This window comes from Cydia fagiglandana, chromosome 17 (assembly GCF_963556715.1).
Source record: "Cydia fagiglandana chromosome 17, ilCydFagi1.1, whole genome shotgun sequence".
NCBI classification, from domain to species: domain Eukaryota; kingdom Metazoa; phylum Arthropoda; class Insecta; order Lepidoptera; family Tortricidae; genus Cydia; species Cydia fagiglandana.
The window spans coordinates 7655531-7679317 of NC_085948.1; the positions used below are offsets into that span (position 1 = coordinate 7655531).

The 23787-nt window shown below is 38.2% G+C and overlaps 3 protein-coding genes across 3 annotated transcripts; all 3 read left to right on the forward strand.

Moving 5' to 3' along the window:
• Nucleotides 1-174: 174 nt before the first annotated feature.
• On the forward strand, nucleotides 175-11347 carry LOC134672875 (mucin-2-like). The gene is made up of 8 exons (XM_063530822.1): nucleotides 175-261; nucleotides 682-868; nucleotides 1357-1535; nucleotides 4383-4564; nucleotides 6225-6312; nucleotides 7514-8457; nucleotides 9615-9726; nucleotides 11121-11347. The coding sequence occupies exons 1-8, from the start codon at nucleotides 210-212 to the stop codon at nucleotides 11294-11296; spliced, it is 1920 nt and encodes a 639-aa protein (XP_063386892.1). The 5' UTR covers nucleotides 175-209; the 3' UTR covers nucleotides 11297-11347.
• Nucleotides 11348-12753: 1406 nt separating this feature from the next.
• Nucleotides 12754-17571, forward strand: LOC134672406 (integumentary mucin C.1-like). The gene is made up of 6 exons (XM_063530289.1): nucleotides 12754-13229; nucleotides 13578-13706; nucleotides 14106-14195; nucleotides 14343-14650; nucleotides 16126-16240; nucleotides 17231-17571. The coding sequence occupies exons 1-6, from the start codon at nucleotides 13214-13216 to the stop codon at nucleotides 17425-17427; spliced, it is 855 nt and encodes a 284-aa protein (XP_063386359.1). The 5' UTR covers nucleotides 12754-13213; the 3' UTR covers nucleotides 17428-17571.
• A 2865-nt stretch (nucleotides 17572-20436) lies between these two features.
• On the forward strand, nucleotides 20437-23581 carry LOC134672394 (uncharacterized). Its single transcript, XM_063530272.1, has 3 exons — nucleotides 20437-20594; nucleotides 21443-21724; nucleotides 23337-23581. The coding sequence occupies exons 1-3, from the start codon at nucleotides 20486-20488 to the stop codon at nucleotides 23558-23560; spliced, it is 615 nt and encodes a 204-aa protein (XP_063386342.1). The 5' UTR covers nucleotides 20437-20485; the 3' UTR covers nucleotides 23561-23581.
• The last annotated feature ends 206 nt before the right edge of the window (nucleotides 23582-23787 follow it).

Genomic DNA, 23787 nt, shown 5'->3' on the forward strand with positions numbered 1-23787 from the left:
CATTATAAACCCTTGGCACTTAAATAATGAAATTAATGGATGTTTTTCAAGTTTCTTCTTATGTCCTGCAACGTGCAAAAATATTAATAGATAATTAAAATAAAATCATTCTGTATCTATACTTTCCGTATATAATTATAAAGCTGTGCAGTTTAACAAACATTCTGATATCGATCTTGATAAAGGAAACAAGCACACCACAAGCCACCATGTTTAAAACAGGAGTTTTTCTTTCGGTAATATTCGCCGTTATATTTAGAGGTAAATTGAATTTAAGTTTATAATTTTACAAAAATGAGTATTTATTATGAATTAATATTATATGTGCAATAATAAAACTCGTTACATTAGTCTTTTAAATTTTCTTTGTATCGTCGATATTAGAGCGGGAAATGATAATTTTTTACTTAAAAAATAATAAGTTAATTAAATATTGGTTTGTTTTTCATATTTTAACCTAGACTTAATTAAATATCCGTTGTTTAATAGTATTAGTGTCATAGTATTTCTTATTTTTACAAAATAAGTTTGCAGCAGTAATACTTTGCAAGTTTGCAAGGGGTAATAAAAATCTTAATTGGTATTATTAATACCTTGTACTTTATCTCTTTATCTTCGTTTTATATTAGTTATTAACTTATTATGGTGTCATTATGGTGTGGTTATTGATTACTTTTTCAGCCAATAGTTTACAATGTTACGTTTGTTACGACTGTGAACAGTTGAGTGATGATTACCTAACATCCTGCGATTCGTTGCTGTCTACAACTACTACTAGTACTAGTACTACTAGTACCACGCAACCTACATCTACTAGTACCTCAACGAGTACCTCAACAAGTACAACGTCTTCGTCTACCGCCAATAGGTAATATACAACTGCATTAAATTTATGGACAAATTTAGAGCAACGCAAAGAAACAAGTTTAATTACTACATAATTTTGAAATTACCTACTTTAGGTGCTGTCATCCAGTAGGTAATCAAACCTTTTTTTCCTTCCTCTAAATTTGTCCATGAATATATATAACATACATATATCTAAGTGTAGTGCTCGAATTCAAAAGTATTGTGTATACTTATAAAAGTTATGAAAAAAATGTAATGTAATTTTAAATATAAAACAATATTGTCATAGCCTTTGTTTGTACTTTAACCGCATAAAATCTTCACAATATCCGTAAATTAAAATTAAAAAAGCATTTCTCTGTTACGTTCTTGTGTGTTGTTGGCATCTAATGTCATGCGTTATTATAAATATTCTACTATCAACTAAGATCTTAACTTACATTGATGCTAACTTAAATTGTATCTATTATTGAAATATTACAAACGATTTTAAATATATTTTCGTAGTACCGAATCAACTACTTCAAATTCTACTACTACTACCGAAGCAACTAATTCAAGTTCCGAATCTACTACAACACCTACTACGAATACAACGACGACAACTGGAGCTCCTCAACTGGAAGTCTCAAATTTTGCAGAAACAGCAAATACAACGTGGGAGTGTGTCAAGGGAACTATTTCAGGTGGGCCATTTTGCCATCTAATTAACGAAACATTCATAGCGAAAGATATTGTTTAGTTGACTTTCAACCTTTAATATGAACAGATGTAGGAAATAGTTAAAATACCGAGCGCAAATGTTACAATGTCTATATAGTCTGTCAAAAAGAGTAGAAATCAAAAGTGGCAATACTGTAGTCTCGTCCAGTTTTCTTAGATTGATTTGAAAGGGACGACACTACAGTATTGCCATTTTTTAATGCCTACTCATTTTTGTCAGACTTTTCACTTTACTCTCCAAGTGGTAACTAGCGACCATACTTCAACAGCTTGACTACCACAGAAGCACCCTCTAATTAAGTATTTAAGATCTCTTAGTACCTAAAACGAGATAATTTTTAAGAAAAAAAAACCGACTTCTATGGGGCCCGGTGAAAAATGATGGTAGATGGTGCACTATGTAGAAAAGGAGGTAAAACCAGTACTTTCTAGTAGCATTTCGTTTCCGTAAGGGTCGTAGTTCTAGCCTAACCTAACCCACTTCTCTGATTGCAGTTCGGTTCTGTGAGGATCGTAGTTCGAACCTAATCAAACCCACTTTTCTAGTAGCATTTCGTTTCTGTAAAGCCCGCAGTGCTAACCAAACCTAACCCACTTTTGTTTGGTCTGTGAGGATCGCAGTTCAAACCTAACCTAACCTACTTAACGGCGCATGCCGTGCGGTGTACGGGGGTATGAGCGGGAGGGGTTTGGCATCATCATACTATATACCTACATTTTATGGTAGGTAATCATAGCGGTTTATTTAGTTTAGGTATCATAGTGATTTTCCGGGTCAAGGTCCAGGTCTCTGAGTCCGAGTCCGGGTCTGAGTCTGGGTCCGAGTCCGGGTCCGAGTCCGGGTCCGAGTCCGGGTCCGAGTCCGGGTCCGAGTCCGGGTCAGAGTCCGGGTCCGAGTCCGGGTCCGAGTCCGGGTCCAAGTCCGAGTCCGAGTCCAGGTCCGGTTCCGATCCGGGTACGAGTCCGGGTCCCAGTCCAAGTCAAAATCGAAATTCGAAATCACCAAACGTGTACTATGCGTCGTTGAAGAGTTCTGTTCTGATCATCATCAGCAGTTCCACTTCATCAAATGCGACAGTTTTTAATGTAAATGCTTGATTTTATGATGAAAATACAGAAAATTCTATACGTATGCCTTTAAGATTTGAGGAGTTCCCTCGATTCCTTATGGATCCCATCATCAGAACTCGAGCTTGACAGAAATGTGGCTTAAAAACTAAACTTGCTTAGCAAACATAACGAAGAGGACAAATCGCCAAACGTGAACTATGCGTCGTTGAAGAGTTCCGTTCTGATAATCATCAGCAGTTCCACTCCATCAAATGCGACAGTTTTGAATGAAAATGCTTGATTTTCTGATGAAAATACAAAAACCTCTATACGCATGCCTTTAAAATTTGAGGAGTTCCCTCGATTTCTCATGGATCCCATCATCAGAACTCAAGCTTGACAAAAATGTTGTTTAAAAACTTAACTTGCTTAACAAACATAAGGAAGAGGACAAATCGCCAAAGGTGAACTATGCGTCGTTGAAGAGTTCCGTTCTGATCATCATCAGCAGTTCCACTTCATCAAATGTCACGTTTTTGAATGTATATGCTTGATTTGTTGATAAAAACACAAAAATCACTATATGTATGCCTTTAAGATTTGAGGAGTTCCGTCGATTCCTTATGGATCCCATCATCAGAACTGGATTTTGACAAAAACGGGACCAATCTGTATGCATATACATGCAATCAAAAAAAGAATTTTTAAAATCGGTCCAGTAATGACGGAGATATGGAGTAACAAACATAAAAAAAAATAAAAAAAAAAACATACAACCGAATTGATAACCTCCTCCTTTGGGATTTGGAAGTCGGTTAAAAATAAGCACATACATTATACAAAGGACGTGATTTAAGGAATCCGTGTATCATCATTATCATATTATTTTATTCAAGAAATTCTCATCTTGGGGTTTATCCTGGTTGCATTGTAAGGTATCCCGAGGATTCAAAATCTGATCTGATACTCGAACTATGGGCGAAATTCGGCCACTACTGGTAAACCCTGAGGTATAACTAGGCTTCTGTCGTATGTTGAATCTAGACGGCCGAATATGGACTTTACCAAAACTCGGTCATATTAGCCGTAGAACCGATAACTGTCGGGGTAGACGAGTTCTCGAGTGGAGACCGCGCATCGGCAAACGTAGCTTAGGACGCCCTCAGACTAGATGGGCCGATGACCTTCGCAAGGCGGCTGGCAAGAGCTAGATCAGATGATGATGATGATGATGCATTCCTGTTATCCCTCATTAGGGACATAGGGCTCGCAGAAGAATTCTCCATTTGTCATGATCTTGAGCGGCTTCTTCCAGCTCTTTCCAGCCGAGTCCAGTTGAGCCAGCCTCTTTCTCAACTGATCGCCTCCATGTAGTACAAGGCCTCCCCGACCGCCTACTGCCGGCCGCATGCCAGCGGAGACCCTGCTTGGCCAGATGGCTGTCCGGCCTACGGAGTACGTGTCCGATCCAGCGCCATTTCCTTTCGAGGATTTCCCTTCCTATGGGCTTCTGTTCCGTCATCTGCCATAGTCTGACGTTTGAGATGGTTCGTGGCCAGTAGATCCCTAGAATGCGTCGCAGGCATTTGTTTACGAACACCTAGAGCTAGATCAGAGTTGCCGCAAATCGTGCTCAATGGCGTGCAATAGGAGAGGCCTATGTCCAGCAGTGGACGAGAGTAGGCTGATGATGATGAAAACTCGGCTGAATTGTTCTCTTCATTTATAACAAATTATCAATCAATCATGTTTTTCCGCAGTCAACGGCTCCGACGTGATCGTCCGCGGCTGCGCAGCGGGCCGTACCAACGAAACATGCGACTTGTTCGGGCTGACCTCCTGCTCCTTCTGTTCTTCGGACAAATGCAACGCGGCTGGCTCTATACATGCGTCGGCTGCTGTTTTAGCTGTAGCAATTTCCGCGTATATAGTTAAGGGCTTTTAAAGTCGCCACGTAACGTGCTGATGAGACTCGAACAAGTCTTTTTTATGAGCCGCATGACGGCTCGGCCACGACAATGAGCGACTTGCGAAGGCGGCAACGACAACCATAAGTGGGAACGAAAGGTCCGATCGCTGTGTCTCACTACGACCTATGGTTATCGCTGCCGCCGTCGCAAGTCACTCAATGTGTGGCCCAGCCATGAGGCATACTTGAGGCTTCACGTAAAATTCGGATGGCGACTGCAGCAACGATACGGCTGCTTGAAATGGGCGAGTGTACTGTCCATATCCTTGATAAATTGAGTGACAGATTGAACATATACATATACACGTACACCGATCGAGTTGCAAAATTGCATGGAAACATTATTAATGGAATTCATTCATGAAATGGCAATGCACTTTTGCTAAATGGCAAGGACATATTATGAATGTAACTCATTCATAAAGAACATTTACGGTGATGTCTCATTGCAAGGGAAACTGGAATAGTAACGTTGCTGCGGTCGCAATCCTAATATGCCTTGATGTGAACTTACAAATTTAAATAATGTCTACTTCGTGTCTTTTTGACACTGTTCGGTACAACTCGCTCGCTTTTGTATATCGATGAGAGCAAGTTCCGTTGCGAGTTATTAACATAACATCAGCAGATTTTAAATTCTTTCGTATGCTACTCCTATTACCATACATGCAATAGGGGCCCACTGATTAACTGTAAGCCGGACGGTATCAGCCTGTCAGTTGTTCGTAACTGTAAAAATTTTGTCCTAGCTGAGAGGCCGATCCGTCCGGCGAATTGTTAATCAGTGGGCCAATGCATAACTGCCATAAGTGATATTAAAACTTATTAAATTGTTTAAAGTACTTATGAAAATGTAATATTACGAGTAACTATCTAAAGGATGACTCACGTTAGACCGGGCCGTGTCCGGGACGGAGCTTCCGGAGCATTGTTTTCTATGGAACACATCACGTGATCACCTGTCATGTCATAGAAAAGTAAGCGCCGGAAGCTCCGGCCCGGACACGGCCCGGTCTAACGTGAGTCACCCTTAATGCCACTTACGGTTGTTATGTGCGGTAGGGCAGAATATCTAATAATTGTGTACTAAAGCACAAAATAACTAATAGTACTACCGAGTTTGATTTGAGCCACCTGCCATTGCCATAGCTCTTAATATCATTAACATATAAGAAGTCCTGTGACATAATTAAATACTTAGATAGATAAAATACTCTTTAAATTTGCACACCTTAGTCAAATACATAAATATAACTTAAGTAACAACAATATAGTAAAGATAGAGGCAGACAAGACGCGGTCTTACCGGTAAAGAGAGATCTCTTCCAGACAACCTAAATAAATAAATAGTAGAATAGATTTTAAGTGAAGTTTTCAGGCAACGCGATAGCTTATCGCTAAGAAATAAAATTTTACCAACATTGAGTTGCGTTTTTTCCACCATTTTCCCTGTAGCCCATATCAACAAAATAATAAATAAACTGTAATAGGTTATTGTTAATAGTGATGTATTATTATGATTCACCCGTTCAAAAACCCTTTGACGCTGGTCATCTCATAATTGTCAATTATATACAATACAATCTGACCAGTTAACATATATATCAACTGGACGATAATTACTCTCCATTAGTCGAGCCAAATAGTCCAACGTATAACGTCAACATGGAGAAATCCTTGTGTTTGTTTCTTTTTTTGTGTAGTGCTTTATTGGAAGGTCAGTAAGTATTATAAATATTACAGAAAAATAATGTAACAGTATTTTTAATCCATGTTCAAGTACGACATAAGGATAAAGAATGTCCCAAACCACTCGACCTAGGTACTTGAATGTGTTAGGAGTAAATAATGTTAAAATACCAAATAGCAAAATCAAATTTGTAAGTACCTTGTATGTAAATGGCGCCTCAGCATGGAGTAGATTTTTGTGACTATGAAAGTATAATCATTTAATAAAATAATTGGTCGCCTACATGATATACCTACACGGTGGCTAAAAAATAACTGCTTGTCCGTATTGCTCGTTGTCAGGGAGGTTTTAGGATTTCGGGGTTGGTCCCATAGTAAAAGTTGCTCAGTATAATACCAAAACTTCCCTGGCAACGGCATTTTTAAGCTCCTAGTTGGAGCTTCGGGAACAATCGGGATGTTGTACCTATTATACTTAATGGTAATCACACTAGTGAAAAGTTGAAAACGCGTTTGCTTACAATGCTTACACTAATAATACATACATAACCGTGAGTAAGAAAAGCGCGACGCACTGACAAAAAACCGGGCAAGTGCGATCGTACTCGCGCACGAAGGGTTCCGTACTATAAAGCAAAAAAAAAAACGGAAAAAAATGCAAAAAGAAAACGGTCACCCATCCAAGTACTGACCACGCCCGACGTTGCTTAACTTTGGTCAAAAATCACGTTTGCTGTATGGGAGCCCCACTTAAATCTTTATTTTATTCTGTTTTTAGTATTTGTTGTTAAGTATAGCGGCAACAGAAATACATCATCTGTGAAAATTTCAACTGTCTAGCTATCACGGTTCGTGAGATAGGTACAGCCTGGTGACAGACAGACGGACGGACGGACAGCGAAGTCTTAGTAATAGGGTCCCGTTTTACCCTTTGGGTACGGAACCCTAAAAATAGGGTTTCGCCAGGCTTGGCTCACTCCGCGATTTCGTCGCTTTGCTACAGGTAGCTAAAAGTCCATCCGTTCGACCCCAATTTTGTGGTTTGCCATAAGCCACGCGTGGCGCTGTCACCACCTAGCGGCCATATCTGTGCTGATCGTGACAGACGCGTTTTGTTAGAGAGTGAGTCTTCTGTAACTAGTACTATTATTTATTCTGTGGTTTCGCTCAATGCAGTCCTTGTTAATCGGAAATACCTTTCACGTATATTGTATCAAAAACTTATTTTTTCAGTGCAATGTTTAGAATGCTACATCTGCGATAACTGCCCGAAAGCCAAACTAGATGAAATACAGACTTGTGGGCCTACTACAATTACTAAGCCATCGACTACGACAACGGAATCTCCAGCCACCACAACAGTTACGACAAAACTTTCAACCACTTCTGCATCAACCACACTTAAATTTACAACAGAAGCTATATCGGAATTTACAACTATTTCCTCAAAAATTCCTACAGAAGCTATAACTACGTCCACGACGACGACAGAAGCTGCTACTACGACAGAAATAAGACCTACTTCCACAGAATCCACTACTTCAACAGTAGAATTATCAACAGCTGCGTTGATACCTACGAATACTCCAATGATAATCCCCGCAGATGATATAACCTCTTCTACAGTCACAACAATAACCATTTCTGATTTTCCAAGCACCGCCACAGAATTTCAACAAATCACAACACCCACAGAGGCTTCAATCTCGTCAGCGTTACTGACTAAACCAAACATAACAGACGCTACGACACGTTCTACAACGACTATGGAACCTACAATACTTAAAGAATCAATATCGGAGCCCGTAATCAGTACCATAACAACGAAAGAAGATTCTGATCCAACAGACAGCACAGTTTCATTTATTTCTACGTTACCTACCACAACGGCAGTGCCTTTTGCAACTTTTCCTGTGACAAAACCTACAATACAGACGTTTTCAAAATTACCTATGTTAACCGAACAGAACATGGAATCTACAATACAAAATATTCCAGCACTGTCATTGGCACAACCTATAAGCACATTCACCAAATCTGCACCAAATATATCTACTATAGATGCTGCAATTTCTCAGGAGTCTACAGTAAATAATATAAAACCTGACAAAGAAGCAAACGTGCCATACAGTTCTAGGAGAATGAGGTCCTCATCCGAAGCTTGTGCTTGCAAAAGCGTAAGTAAATATTATGGTTATTCTTTGTTGCTACACACATACAAAAATTATTGAATTTTATTTTATTTTATTTATTACGTATGTTTCTGACTTTTTTTTATTGTTTTTGTTGAATGCTGAATTCACGTCAAAAAGTAAAACAGCTTAAATGGAAAAGGTAATGAATTACCGACTACTTAACTAAATATAAGGCCATCACTTTAAAGCCTTCATTAGCAGTCACAAAAGGCCCTATCCTATAGGATCCTATCTTCACCTAAAGATTTTTAAGTCTGTCAAGCAGTTTTAGAAATCATAACATAATTTTTGGAAAATTTAAAAAAAAAATTAATTCCTTTATGAAGTTGGTTAGGTAATCAAATTAGTATAATGAGAGTTCAATATTATATTAATTGCAACGATTTTTAAACGATACTGCAATAACTTGTCTAGCCAACCGTCTAGATCAAGCACAACTTGTGTAATTTACATACAAATGTTGTCTGCGTGAATCAGATAATCGATATTAGAATTTGTGACGATAGAGTTCGCCGCGCTTGATATCTTACGAACGTCATCGCTATACTCATCAATAACGACGAAACTCATTTATTTTGTATTAAAACCAACTCCATAAACGAACAAAAACTTACCTAACTTAACCTCAAACATTTCCATTTAGTGGAGAGATGATAAGAAAAACCTAACATATATGTAGTTTAAACATTTTACCTACTATGGATTTCAAGGGACCGAGCCTTACTTCCGTTTTATAGTCGCACCAATAAAAGTCTGCAGCGGATTTGATAGCCCACGCAGTGTAAGTGTTATTTATACGTCATAATTTCATAGAAGTTTGACGTTTAAAATGACACTTGCACTGCGTGGGCTATCAAAATCGCTGCAGACTTTTTACGGTCTAACTATAGCGTATTTGTTATATCAAGGAGCAAACTAGAAAAAGAATTACGCGTCATGTTATAAATCTTACACATTCTATTATGTTACAGTTGCCTTTATTATAATGTCCATGCCTGCTCAATAGTAGGTATTTTCACATAAGTAATTATGCTTGAACCAAACCTTACTTTTCTATCAATTCTAATCACCATCGTCAATATAATGACAAATGCAGCGAACCGATATATGCGTTCACTGGACAAATGTAATTATTGCAGGGAGAAAAATGTGACTGTTTGACCCATCAAAGAACGAAAAGATACACTTTGAGAGGACTGGGCCTGTCGAAGGAAGCTGTCAAGTACGTTTGCTTCGTGGATAAATATAAAGGTAAGTACGAACTTCTGTATTTATGTTAAAGCCGTACCCTCAGATCATATAAATTAACTTTTTCTATGATCTGAAGCCCTACCTTACGCCCTAAGTAAACGTGTGTGAATGACGTAAGAATCGCTTTTTGTTTTTTTTTGTATGTCCTACTTGTATCGTGATTAGCGCTGAATGTAACCCATTCAGCGATAATCACGATACTTTGTCGTTTTGCCTCTACGAAGCATTTTCGCTACATACCGGGAAATCCATGTTATCGGCTACGACCGTAGCTCAGCGGTGAATGTGTTAATAGCGGAAGCAGTTATAAAGTTGACCCAAAAATTTTTTATTAAGCTATGAGCTTCATCACATATGTTCCTTGAGTAATTCTAAGCATTTCAAGCCTGGGAGCCAATAAGAAATGTGTGTCTACTCGGATTTGTAATGGATTCAAACTTTCAACCCCTTTTTAACCCTGTTAGGGGATGAATTTTACAAAACGCTGAAATTACTTTTCCTGTCTTTTAATAATATCCCCAAATACAAAGATTCAAGTCCCGCGTTCGAAAATTTTTTTGATATCCATACAAACTTTCAACTCCTTTTTCACCACCTTAGGGGATGAATTTTCAAAAACGCTGAAATTAGTTTTCTTGTATTTTAATAATATATCGTTTTACGAAGTTTCAAATTCCTAGCTTAAAATAAAACTTGAACCCCATACAAACTTTCATCCCCTTTTTAACCCCCTTAGGGGTTGAATTTCTCAAAATCGCTTCTTATCTCTTGTACACTTTATAAATGTAATCTAGTGTGCAAATTTCAACTTTCTATCTTTTGTAGTTTCAGCTCCGCGTAGCAAAAATCTCCAACCAAATTTTTCACCTTTTTACGTTTTTCTTGTAAAATTACTATGAAATTGAAAAAACAAATATCAGCAATGAATTCTACGTCTTTGGTTTATACGAAAATGATACCAAACTTGCCCTAGTACCCACCAGGATCAGAGTAGATTTTTTTTAAAGATGACGGATGGCGGCCGTCTTTGTACCCCACCCTCCCCCCCACTTCACGCTAGAAATGCTTAGAATTACTCAAATATCAGATGTGATGAAGCTCATAGCTTAATAAAATTTTTTTGGGTCATGTATGGCAGCGTTACATAACTGACTCCAGTATAATGTATTGCCTGCTGTTTGTGTTAATCGCCGAAGTTTTGAAAATTAAACACACGAGAGGAATGAACTTTGTTTGGAAATTTCTAATGAATTTTTGGCTACTCAACACTTTAGCGTACCTATTCCAAACAATATCACTGAGACCGTTATTTGGCTTTCAAAATTTTATCACTTCAGTAATCATTCAGTTCTAAATTCAAAAAAATTCTTCAGTAAAAATAATTGCCATTTCAGTAAATGAGACGGAGATCGTGAAAAGAGGATGTGCCATCAAGGAAGCAGACGAAAAAACTTTGTGCACGAAGTTGGGCTTCGGAGGTGACTGTAAGATCTGCGACACCCATCAGTGCAACGGTGCTACCGTCATACAAGCTTCTATATTGTTAATGTTTAGTCTAATCTTCATTTGATAAGATTTTTTTTTATGTTCTGCTGCTACAATAAATGCTATTTATTTATTTTATCCGCATAAAATGATAACATCCGTTCGTTCTTCAAAATGCAACGATCTCATATTAGTTAAAATTTCCTAAAAGGACATTTTTCAAAGGTCTTCTTCTTGTTCGGGACACTCTTGAGTCAAGAGTCTTGACAGAGCGGTCGTGGTCATCATTGGAAGTCTCCCTTTGTGACACGTTTCACGGCTCGCCTCCACTCCTCCCTAGGGAATGCAAATCGGTTATTTTTTGTATGGTAATAACCGCGGTTTCGGTTAATAACCGATTATTTCCATACAAAAAGTAACCGAAAATAACCGATTTGCATTCCCTACTCCTCCCTGACGGCTGCGCGTTTAGCGCATTTGTGCAAGGGACCGCCCATTGCTGCCTTTACTTGGTCCGTCCACCTCATGGGCGACCTTCCTCGCGCTCGGGTACCTTCTACTCTGCCCTGCACCACCAGTCGCTCTATGGATACATCTCTTTTTCAAAGGTAGCCTCGTATTATATTGGAATACAATAATTTTTTTAAGGGCTTTCAAACTTCGTATAGACAAATGTCATGCGTTGTAAAATTACTCACAAATTATGAAATTCTTGATGATCATGTAGAATATATGACAACCAACATACAAATCAACGCGTACGAAGTCGCGGGCAACAGCTAGTTAGTCCTAACTAATTGCATTATACTCCAATCCGTTGCAGGCTTGATGATTAATAATAAAAGTCGGTTAAGTACCTAGAGCACAGATTATATAATTAGAGTATCGCCGTCTAATAAGAAAAAACACTAGTACAATTATTCCTAATAATCTATTGCTGGAATATTTATTACTTAAGTATAACGATATGCAGGAAAATGTGGCAATGCATTGTATTATTTATATAGCCTTTGCGTACTTTTACGAAATGACGGAAATAGGTAAGTAGGTATTGCAAACCTAAGGACGTTTTTTCAGTCTGTCTATTCATCCGTGTCAGTAAAGAACTTGAAAATACTATATTTTAAGTACCTGGTTCTTCTTTCCATAACTTTAACTGAGTAATTTTTTCGGTGAAGCAAATCGTGAAAATCGAAACCTAATATTTATTTATTAATATCTAAGATCTATTGCCTATTATGCATTTTGGGTTGGAATGTTAAACGACAGTTGTTTTTTTTTGTAAGAACTAGGGCCTGCGCAAATTATTTAGATTAGGTTGCCAAGCGGGCCCCAGTTTTCATAGTGAGACGTAACATAAAGCCAAGATAACGCTAGGAAGGTGTTAGACATGATATTATCCTTATAGTTTATTAGAGGTCGAGGTCCATTAATTATAATAATATTACACACAAAATTTAGATTTTTCACACATGTATTTTTAATGTTGCGTCATATTTTTTTTATTAAACGTTAATAATTTATAGAAAAATTGGCAAAAAATAAGCTTATTATTTCTGTAGCAGATCATTATATAAATTAATTACACAGTCACGCTAGTCGTCCCGCTTTAATGATTTTCAATACTGAAGAACTTACATCACGGTTAACAGATATTGTATCATTGATAAAAGAGGAAACTGCTTTTTTAACATCATAGTCGAAGAAACAACAAAGTCAAGGGCAAAAAACCCCGAAACAGAGGGGCGGTCAGGCGAAACAGTGCATCTTTTGCTATCGCAGAAATTGTGCGGCTTCGCAAGTAGTGACACGTCTAGACTTAAGTAATCTGTGGATTCTCGATATCAAAAATTGTCAGAGATAAGCCAAGTATGAGTTTATAATAGGAGTTCCCTGTACGTTTTTAATAGGCTCATCAGTATTCTCTTTCGCATTGTACTTTTAGTCACGCGTGAAAATGGAAGGCGCGAATATTTTAATCTGTGGTTTTCTTCTGGTATTTATGGCCGATGGAAATTGTAAGTACCGCTTTTAAATATACTAATATATAATATTTTTGTGTGTGCAACGAATGAATGAATTACATATTTTATGACTACTTCTTTAATTAAGTAGATATTGATAATCATTTATGGTTAGTTTGTAAAAACCGAATACATTCATTTTATAATTTATATCATGATAGTAAAACGAATGACTACGTAATTAAAATCAATATATGTATTTTTTTTATTACAAAAAATATTACAATATGCTATATTTTCCAGCCGGCCGGATAGTAAAACGAATGACTACGGAATTGAAATCAATATAAGTATTTTTTTTATAATAAAACAAATATTTTTACCTTATGTTATATCTTTCAGCCGGCCTACAATGCTTCGTTTGCCAAAATTGTAAAGAGGTAACACGGGACAACGTCCAAACATGTGAACCACTAAGTCCATCCACTACGGTGCCTACAGTTACGGAACCTTATCAGACTACCACTGAAGCTACAACCACAACCCCCGTGGCCACAACTTCCACTACGCAACCTACAACCACATCTGAAGCTTCGATTACAACTGAAGCCACAACTATAACTACAGATCCTACCACAACGACTACAGCTGAAACCACAACTACAACTACGGAACCTACTACAACGACGACAACCGAAGGAACAACTACAACCACTGTGACCACGACTACTACTACGGAACCAACCACAACTACTACTGAACCTACAACTACAACTACGGAACCTACTACAACCACTACGGAACCTACTACAACAACTACGGAACCTACTACAACTACAGAACCAACGACGACTACTTCTGAAGCTACAACTACGGCACCTGTTATTACTACAACTACCGAAGCCACAACTACGACAACAGAACCCACGACTACAACCACGACCACTGAAGCCACAACTACAACTATAGAACCAACTACTACGACTACGACAACAGAAGCAACATCCACTACTACAGAACCTACAACTACTGAAGCCACTACTACAACAACTATAGCTGCCACAACAACAGCTGAACCCACAACTACGACAACCGAAGCTAGTACTGCAACAACTACTGCTGCAGAACTTACAACAACAACCGAAGCTACAACTATAACAACTGAACCTACAATTGTGACAACCGAAGCTACTACAACAACTGAGGTTACAAGTACAACAGTAGAACCTACTACTACTTCAACTACGATTTTAACAACCGAAGCTACGACTACAACATCTGAACCTACAACTAGTACATCTGAAGCCACAACTACTATAACGACCGAAGCTACGCCTACAACAACTGAACTTACAACTACAACAGCTGAGGCTACAGCTACTACAACTGAACTTACAACTACGGCAGCTGAACCTATGACTACTACATCTGAACTCACTACTATGACAACTGAAGCTACCGCTACTATCAGACAGGTAATCTTAAAACAGATTTTTGATATTGGTAGTCCTTTGTCACTTTATATAAAAGACTTACAAGTCTTACATATTACATTACACATTTAAGAGCCCTTCAACGTGCACACTAGCGCCACAGCTAAATAATCGTGTTTATTTAAATTTGACGAAAGATATTGAAAAAAGGGGGCCGCTACGTACTGTATTGTGTATTTAAGTACCTTTTGAATACATCAGACTAGTTTTTATGTTGCTGGTTTCGTCGATCTAGGAACTCAAAACGAAAATGGCCGTTTTAACTTTGGACGCATAGATTGACGAATCCAGCAACATAAAAACTAGTCTGATGTATTCAAAAGGTACTTAAATACACAATACAGTACGTAGCGGCCCCCTTTTTTCAATATCTTTCGTCAAATTTAAATAAACACGATTATTTAGCTGTGGCGCTAGTGTGCACGTTGAAGGGCTCTTAAATACAGGGTACTGTAATCGCCTTTGTCTCTTTTTCTACCGTAATATATTATATAGAATCAGCAATGGGCCAATTCATTGCCATGACTCAAGTTGAATTTGTCACAAATATCATTAACAAGAATAACAAGTCGTTTTGAATTTTCTTGGAAAGTAACTAATTGATCTGATTATTGGGTAGAATTACATGTGTGACATGTGTCATGGTTCTTAGGCCGTCCTCGCCTTATCGCGAAACTCATGCACTTACGAAAATAATTATATTCTTAGATTTACTACTAACTAGGCAAAGCTTATCACCAAAATTAGCACTTTGTGCGTCATCTTAGTTCAATCGATTATTATTTTTATCTTTATAACGTATAACATAACAATTGAGCTATCAACAAATTATTTACAGTCGTCTACTATCTAGTAATTACCGTAAATATTTATTATATTAATAAATTCTTTATATTTATTGATAATACCAAACACATCGAATTGCATAATTCGGTAGGTACTACGATGATGTCAGAGTTATTGTATTTGAAGATCCACGTGTCAAGCTAAACTTACTTGAACCTATATTATTAATAATAAAACTATAAAAACCGGCCAAGTGCAAGAGTTCCGTACCATTATGCAGAAACGGCAAAAAAAAACACGTTTGTTGTATGGCAGGGGAGCCCTATTAAATATTTATTTTATTTTGTTTTTAGTATTTTTTTATTATAGCGGCAACAGAAATATATTATTACCAGTGACAATTTCAACTGTCTAGCTACCACGGTTCATGAGATATAGCCTGCTGACAGACAGACGGACGGACAAACGGACGGTGGAGTCTTAGTATTTAATAGGGTCCCGTTTTTACGGTACGGAACCCTAAAAATTACATTATTTCAAGAAAGTACTTTTTAAAGTAGCAGCAAAAATTCGTCATCCACCACTGACAAGGGCAATTAAAATGACAATAGGTAATAGGTAAAGGTACCTATATATTTTTAAATAGTAATTAATTATGTTGAATATTTTAGCAGACTTCTGACCTCACCGGCAGTTTAAGTGTAAAGAACCGATTCTACAGGAGTGTCAAGCAAGATAGAGAAGATGACGTGCAAGTGAGATGCGTTGTCACCAGTTACATGGAAGGTAAGAGAAAATAAGTTTTTGGCAAAAATTCCATTTTTGGTACAAGCTTTTATCGCTGACTGTACTTTTCTTACGACAGGCAACTAATACTCATCGAGACAATTCTAAAAACCCCTAACACATTTAGGTTGCGTTGTTTCATCACCGAGTTCCTATGGCCAACTCCTGTCTCCGTCATCAGATCAGCTCGATGGTACCATAATATTGCATTGTCATGCGATTTATACATGCATGCAAAATTTCAGCTCAATCGGAAACCGGGAAGTGGATCAAATTTAACTTGCAAGATTTGATTACACACAGACAGACAGACAGACAACGGTCAGGTGAAAGTAAATAAAAGCTTGTAAAAAACATTAAATTTCAACTTATATATAAAGAAAGTCTGGCAAAGTCTTTATGTTTACGTGCAGTGCGAGCTGCAAAAGTACATGGACACTTTATTAAGAAATTGAACATTTGATTTTTTTTATCCTCTTACATAGTTCGTAAAGTCTTGTAATAAAACAAACGGTACAGGCGTGTATTAAATGAAATTTCCGCGTAGTATAATAAATGAATTACTTTTTATGACTGAAAGTTGTTATTAATTTCGCAGTTCTACACCTTCTATAAGTTATTTATATTTTTGTGTAAAAATAGTGGCTGCTGTCAGATCACTCTGTCTAATTCTGAATGCCTAGCACTTTTACTTTAAGTTTTACAGTTCAAAGTATAGGTGTATGGAGCCGTTACTTTTCATTTTATTTGTTTCTTCTTCAGAATCATCATGTTACGCAAATGTATCTATCTTATGATAACGTTTTAATTCTTCTTCTCCTACCTAATAACGTTATTATCCCGGCCTTTGCCAGGGTCCGCTTTTCTACTTGCTTTCCTCCACTTTGCGCGATCCTGGGCATCGTCTCGTGTGAGGCCGTTCACGCTCATATCTGCTTTCACATTTATCTGCTTTATCTGCTTGCTCATATTTGTTTTAATTATTTACAGAAAATGGTGAAGAAAATGTAGTCCGCGGCTGTTCATATGAACCTACTAACACAACAGCTAGTTGCCACGAAGCCATCGGGCGGGATGATGTGGACCTGGTCCGTTGTTCCGTTTGCGACGGCGATCTTTGCAACTCCGCGGCGGTAGCGGCCGTCACTTTTGTACCATTAATCTTAGGATTATTGATTAATTTATAAATAACTAGCGACCCGTCCCGGCTTCGCATGGGTTAACAAATTATACACCGGAACCTTCCTCAAGAATCACTCTATTGATAGATGAAAACCGCATGAAAATTCGTTCAGTAGTTTTTGAGTTTGTCGCGAACATACAAACACACAGAGAGACGCGGCGGGGGAGTTTGTTTTATTAGGTGTAGTGATGATACAGTATGTAGACTCTGACCACGCTAACTTTACTTAGGCAGCCAGATACTTACTCGTCGTACTATGAAAACTTAGCACTTGCTATGAAAACTTAGCACTTGCTATGAAAACTTAGCACTTGCTATGAAAACTTAGCACTTGCTATGAAAACTTAGCACTTGCTATGAAAACTTAGCACTTGCTATGAAAACTTAGCACTTGCTATGAAAACTTAGCACTTGCTATGAAAACTTAGCACTTGCTATGAAAACTTAGCACTTGCTATGAAAACTTAGCACTTGCTATGAAAACTTAGCACTTGCTATGAAAACTTAGCGTGATCTGACTCTAACTGCTCGATTCGGAAAATGAATTAGAGACTCACTAGATATGAAATAGTGAAGATATGTGACTTTCCGTCGCAAAAGGTACCTTATGGCGGCTGGCGCCGCGATTCGGGATATGAATTAGAGATTCACTAGATATGAAATAGTGAAGATATGTGACATTCCACGGAAAAAGGTACCTTATGGCGGCCGGTGCTTACGTCGCATAGCGCCGCAATAATATTGGAGCGGCGTTAATAATAGCGTAAGCGTTAACCTTTTTAAGGTACCTTTACCTGTGGGACGTCACATATCTTTACTATATCGTATCTAGTTAATCTCTAATTCATTTCCTGAATCGCGCCATAAGTCATGAATTAGGTACCGATACCGGTGCGATAGTATTAAGGTGTGTATGTATTTATTGGTACAAATGATACCTAATACCTAATGATTATATGTAATAATTTAATTTTATTTACCTATTAAGCTACAGGACGTTAAGAACGAAATCATATCTTAGACATTTCAGTTCCTTTTATTTTGTCTCTAGTAATTTAATTTCATGTGAATGTGATTTATGTAAAATGATGTCCATAAAGTGGTCATGCAATTTAGCCGCTGGGTGTACAGGTACACAGTCGCCATCAGATATATCGGAGCGGCCAAGGTGCTCACAAATATCTGAATACGCCCCTATTGTTAAGGCGTTAGATTGCGCGTTAAGATATTGTGAACACCTTGGCCGCTCCGATATATCTGATGGCGACTGTTCACGTGCAGGTAGCAAAGCTATTTACTTAGCACATCTGCATCTTTATACTATCTTAAGCTAATCGTATGGTTTGAGTTTGTATGAATTCCATTCATAAGTGAGCAGGCACTTTTGCACCCCGCTGTATATATGTTGATAGTTTCGATGATTTGAATATGTTTTAGGTAGATAAAATGGAAAATAATGCAGGCATGTACTACATGTAATAAAATTGTAAATACGAAGATATGTCTATGAAATATGTACGTACCTAAGTAATAAATATTTTTTTATACAAAATGATAACGTTTGCCTCTTTTTCACGACATCATATTGCTTTTAAACAACAATGTTCAAGTAAGTATTTATCTTTTACATTGTGTTTAGTTCTGCACAAAAGATCACCGCCCTTTCAGGGCATGTATGTACACTTGCAGAGCACTCGAATGATATCGTAAATACTTGAAGAAAATGTATTTTTGTATGAGTGACAACACAATTATCAGATAATGGTGCACTAATTGAGTAACGAGATCGTAGTAAGTAAATACTTCAGTCAATTAAGTAGGATACGGGCAGTATAAGTATGTACCTATGTACGTACATGTTTCTAGTCATGTAGCTCAATGGGAAAATAACAAAAGAAAATGCACCTGTTAGTTAAGTAGAATGCAATAAAAAGATACCTACAAAGGGCTTAGATATTTCCCTAGTTAAGAATATATGTATAAGCACTTTATATCGACCCACCCGTAATCATAAATTTAGTCGATGGCATTATTTTAAAAACGGCATCTTTAATAAACAGCTTGGTAACTCCTGCAAAATTTATCGCGTGGCCGGACCCAGATTTCAATGAGAAAGGAGTAGAAAGAAAACTAAATGCATCAAAAACCAACGACGGAATTAGGGCGATTGTGCACTACAATGAATTTTACTGTCAGCCAGTCCGAGTTTTCATGGTCCGATATGGCATGAAGAAAACGGATGATTGGCTTGTGCACTTGTCTGTCTTTTTACTCGCAGGTGCGGTGCAGTGGCATGAAAAAAACGGAAGATTGGCTTGTGCACTTGTCCGTCTTTTTACTAAAAGAGATGTAACCCCTATCCCGCCTCCGTCCGGCCAAGTCATGAATAATACTAATTCCAGACGCAGTGCACAAGCATAAACACGTTTTTCATAGCTGTCATCTCGGACCGGAAAAACTGTCCGGAATGGGGTAAAGTAAAATGTCGGACGGTAAAATTACGTCTAGTGCACAAGCTACTATATACATTTAATGGCGTGCCATACCGAACCGTAAAAACTCGGAACGAACGAACTCTTCATTGTAGTGCACAATCGCCCTTACTCCCGAGATTGCAATATCTCTTAAGAAGGGAAAATGTAGGGCATTCCTTCTTGTTATATTACATTTTATGCGCAGCCATTCCAAAGGTTGAGTATTTGCAGGCCGTTATTACAGATTTATGAAATACTTACCTGCAAAATGGATTAGACCGAGGTTAGCCAATATAAAATAGCCTATAAATTACTCTAATCGAATGATATTGATCACGGAATTTATGGCGAAGTGATCTCAAAACTCGAAAATCATTTACAACTAGACTTGGTCACTTACCGTTCGTTCGTACATTGCAAATAAATTCATGGACATGCCCGTATGTACTCGGCCATTCTGACTAACAGCCGTACCACGGTTGATTTGTCCAAATTATTGTTTCCAAGCAAAGCGTACCGTTGCACCCCAGCGCCGGCTTTAGGGGCTCTCAAGCATGGAGAATCCGATAAGCAGGCCTATATAGCTGTATGGAACCACCATGGCACCACATCTGGGAGAAACGGAGCAACATGGCCAGACTAGCATTGTTCAGCGTCCTCGCCGTCACATTGGCTGTATTACTGTGTGACGTTACGGGTAAGAGTTTATTGATTTTTTTTTATTCCACATCGGTGGCAAACAAGCATACGGCCCGCCTGGTGGTAAACAGTCACCGTAGCCTATGAACGCCTGCAACTCCAGAGGTGTTACATGCGCGTTGCCGACCTTTTAAAAACCAGTACACTCCTTTTTTGAAGAACCCCATACTGATTTGAAAATAAGCGAAACAAAAATATCTTCTGGATTCACATTTATATAGCATACAATAGATAGAACATATAGAATATAGCAACGTAGGTACTAAAGTCTCAAAACTACCTAGCCGAATGGTGAAGACGCTTGTTTTCGAGGTTCAGTTCAAAGAGACATCATAAAATATTTAAGTTTCTATGTAATGGTTTATCGCGTTCATTATTCGAATAAAAAAGTTATATTACTTTATTATATTGTAAACATGTCAAAAAAGTAGGTTCCCCGATATAATAATGTATTAGGTTTGCGAGATAGTTGGGATTCTCTCGATTCTTCCGATATTTCGTACGACTCCCGCCGACTACCTACTTAGATATCAAATTCATCTCTAAACAATAAGTTTTCGAAGGGTGAGTAAAAAACCTAGAAATTTACATCCACGATATTTTGAAAATGTATCCAGTTATCTAACAGTGACTGTAGATTCCGGCCGCAACCAGGTGGACCGATCAATTAAGTCTCTACTTTCTCTATTTTGCTCGGTTGTCAGTGATGTGATGTTCAGAAGCCAATGGAAAACTTTATCCAGTGATGATCACGATGCTCAGTCATGAGGAAACAACCAGAGAGATCCAGATATCATGTCCATAGATCTTGCAACGAAGTAACACCCTTAATAATATTTTTTGCAGCGGATTCTTCCGACGCGGACGAAGATCGCTATGCTTCCGAAGATGATCCTTCCGAACGCGCCGCCTCCGCCTCCGCTCACGCTTCAGCCCAAGGACAAGGAAACATGTACCCTCGCTACCCACCAAGGCCCGTAGTAAACCCACTCCCTCAGAAGATGGTGCGATGCATCACGTGCTCGGGATGCTCGCAGGCGAAGAATGTGACCACTTCGAAGTTGTGTCCGTATTCGCAGGACCCGTTCAAGAATGGGAAATGCGTTGTGTTTTCTGAGAAGTACTACCGTAAGTCATCATTCGTTTAAAGTATCATTATACACCTACGTACATATTGTAGTGAGTGACGCAGTGAGTTTTTTTTACAGAACTTAGCCAGGCATACTACATGACTAGATCTTAATCGGTAAAGTACCATTTTCAATGAGACAGTATATATAGTTACAAAAGTTTTATTAAAAACCGGGCAAGTGCGAGTCGGACTCGCGCACGAAGGGTTCCGTACCATAATGCAAAAAAAAAAACAAAAAAAAGCAAAAATAAAAACGGTCACCCATCCAAGTACTGACCCCTCCCGACGTTGCTTAACTTTGGTCAAAAATCACGTTTGTTGTATGGGAGCCCCATTTAAATCTTTATTTTATTCTGTTTTTAGTATTTGTTGTTATAGCGGCAACAGAAATACATCATCTGTGAAAATTTCAACTGTCTAGCTATTACGGTTCGTGAGATACAGCCTGGTGACAGACGGACGGACGGACGGACGGACGGACGGACGGACGGACGGACGGACGGACGGACGGACGGACAGACGGACGGACGGACGGACAGCGAAGTCTTAGTAATAGGGTCCCGTTTTACCCTTTGAGTACGGAACCCTAAAAAATACCAACCCGTAGCTAATTATGTTAGCATGCACGACGTGTTCAATTTCTGTAGGTACGTACCTATATGATTCCTTGTGAGGAAGATATTAGCTACATATTAATCGTGTTTGATTCGCTTTTATAGTAGCCAAACAATAGCTACATTTAGGGAAATCCCACTCTCATTTTGATTTCTTTGTGGAGGATTAAATGATGGGTATTCACCTATTGAAGTGGTAGTACGATGCGTCATAGAATGCCCATTCATTCACGTCTAGGTATAATTAGTAAGTAGGTACTTAAGTTTGACTTTATCACACAATGAATATTACGGCAAACAGTATGAAACGTACCTAACCTACCAACAAGTAGATATTATCATGTGACTCGTTAATATGAGAAGAAGATTACATTTTAATCTCTAAATATTTTTTCTCATTATAAATAAATTATGCATTTAACGAATCAAACGCGTTATCTCATCTATTATATCTAAAATTGATATGACTGCGTTGTTGAACTTCAAATACTTAGTACACTTGTGGTCCTTCACATCACATACGAGTTTCTATTACAAAATATACGTAAATCCATAAAGAGTGTCAAAGTCTAAACATCACTGCGGACACTATGTGCCTGATCCTGTTATAGATGGCGCTTAATTTGATGTCTGTATAAGACACTTTTTGCGTATGATTCTCGTTTATCACAGCACAGCTAAAAATATGACATTGGAAATTTCTGCGCCAAACCAAAGTTTAAACAAAAAACGGAATAGAGTTAGACCAAGAAAAGTCTGCAGCGACTTTGCTAGCCCACACAGTGCAAATGTTATTTTAAACGTCAAACTTCTATGACATTAGGCATACCTATTTATTATTCCGAATAATGTCATAACGTGTTATTGTACTTGCACTGCGTGGGCTATCAAAATCGCTGCAGACTTTTCTTGGTCTAACTTGACTAAGTAGAAACGGCTATTCAGCGCCATTTTTACCCCCTCTCAACGTGTTACTAAAGGAATCTATTTGCAGACATGAAGGAACCATTCGTCGTGCGTGGCTGCATGGCCGAGCGGGGCTCCTGCTCCGAAATAAGAGCCGCCGTGGAGCCCCAGAAGGAACTGGTTAGCCTACTATCCTGTCGAGAGTGTGAGGGCGATCTATGCAACGGGGCAGGACACTTCACTCCAAACCTGGTGACGGCACTCGTTGCTATGTTTGTAACACCTTTGCTCATGAAATATACACTCTCTTAGGGCAGAAAAAGTTTGAAACTACTTAGATACGCACTGACAAGCTTGGTTTTGCGACTGGCTTATTAAAAATGTTCAAAAATGTAGGCTATTAAAAATGTTTAGGATATTGTCAGTGCATAGGCGGCGTAAAATACATTAATAGCTTTAGGGAAAGGTGTTACTTAATAAGTATCCTAGCTCCCTTAGCTCTCCGCCTCCGCCTGTCGAAGAACAAAATTAAAATCTAA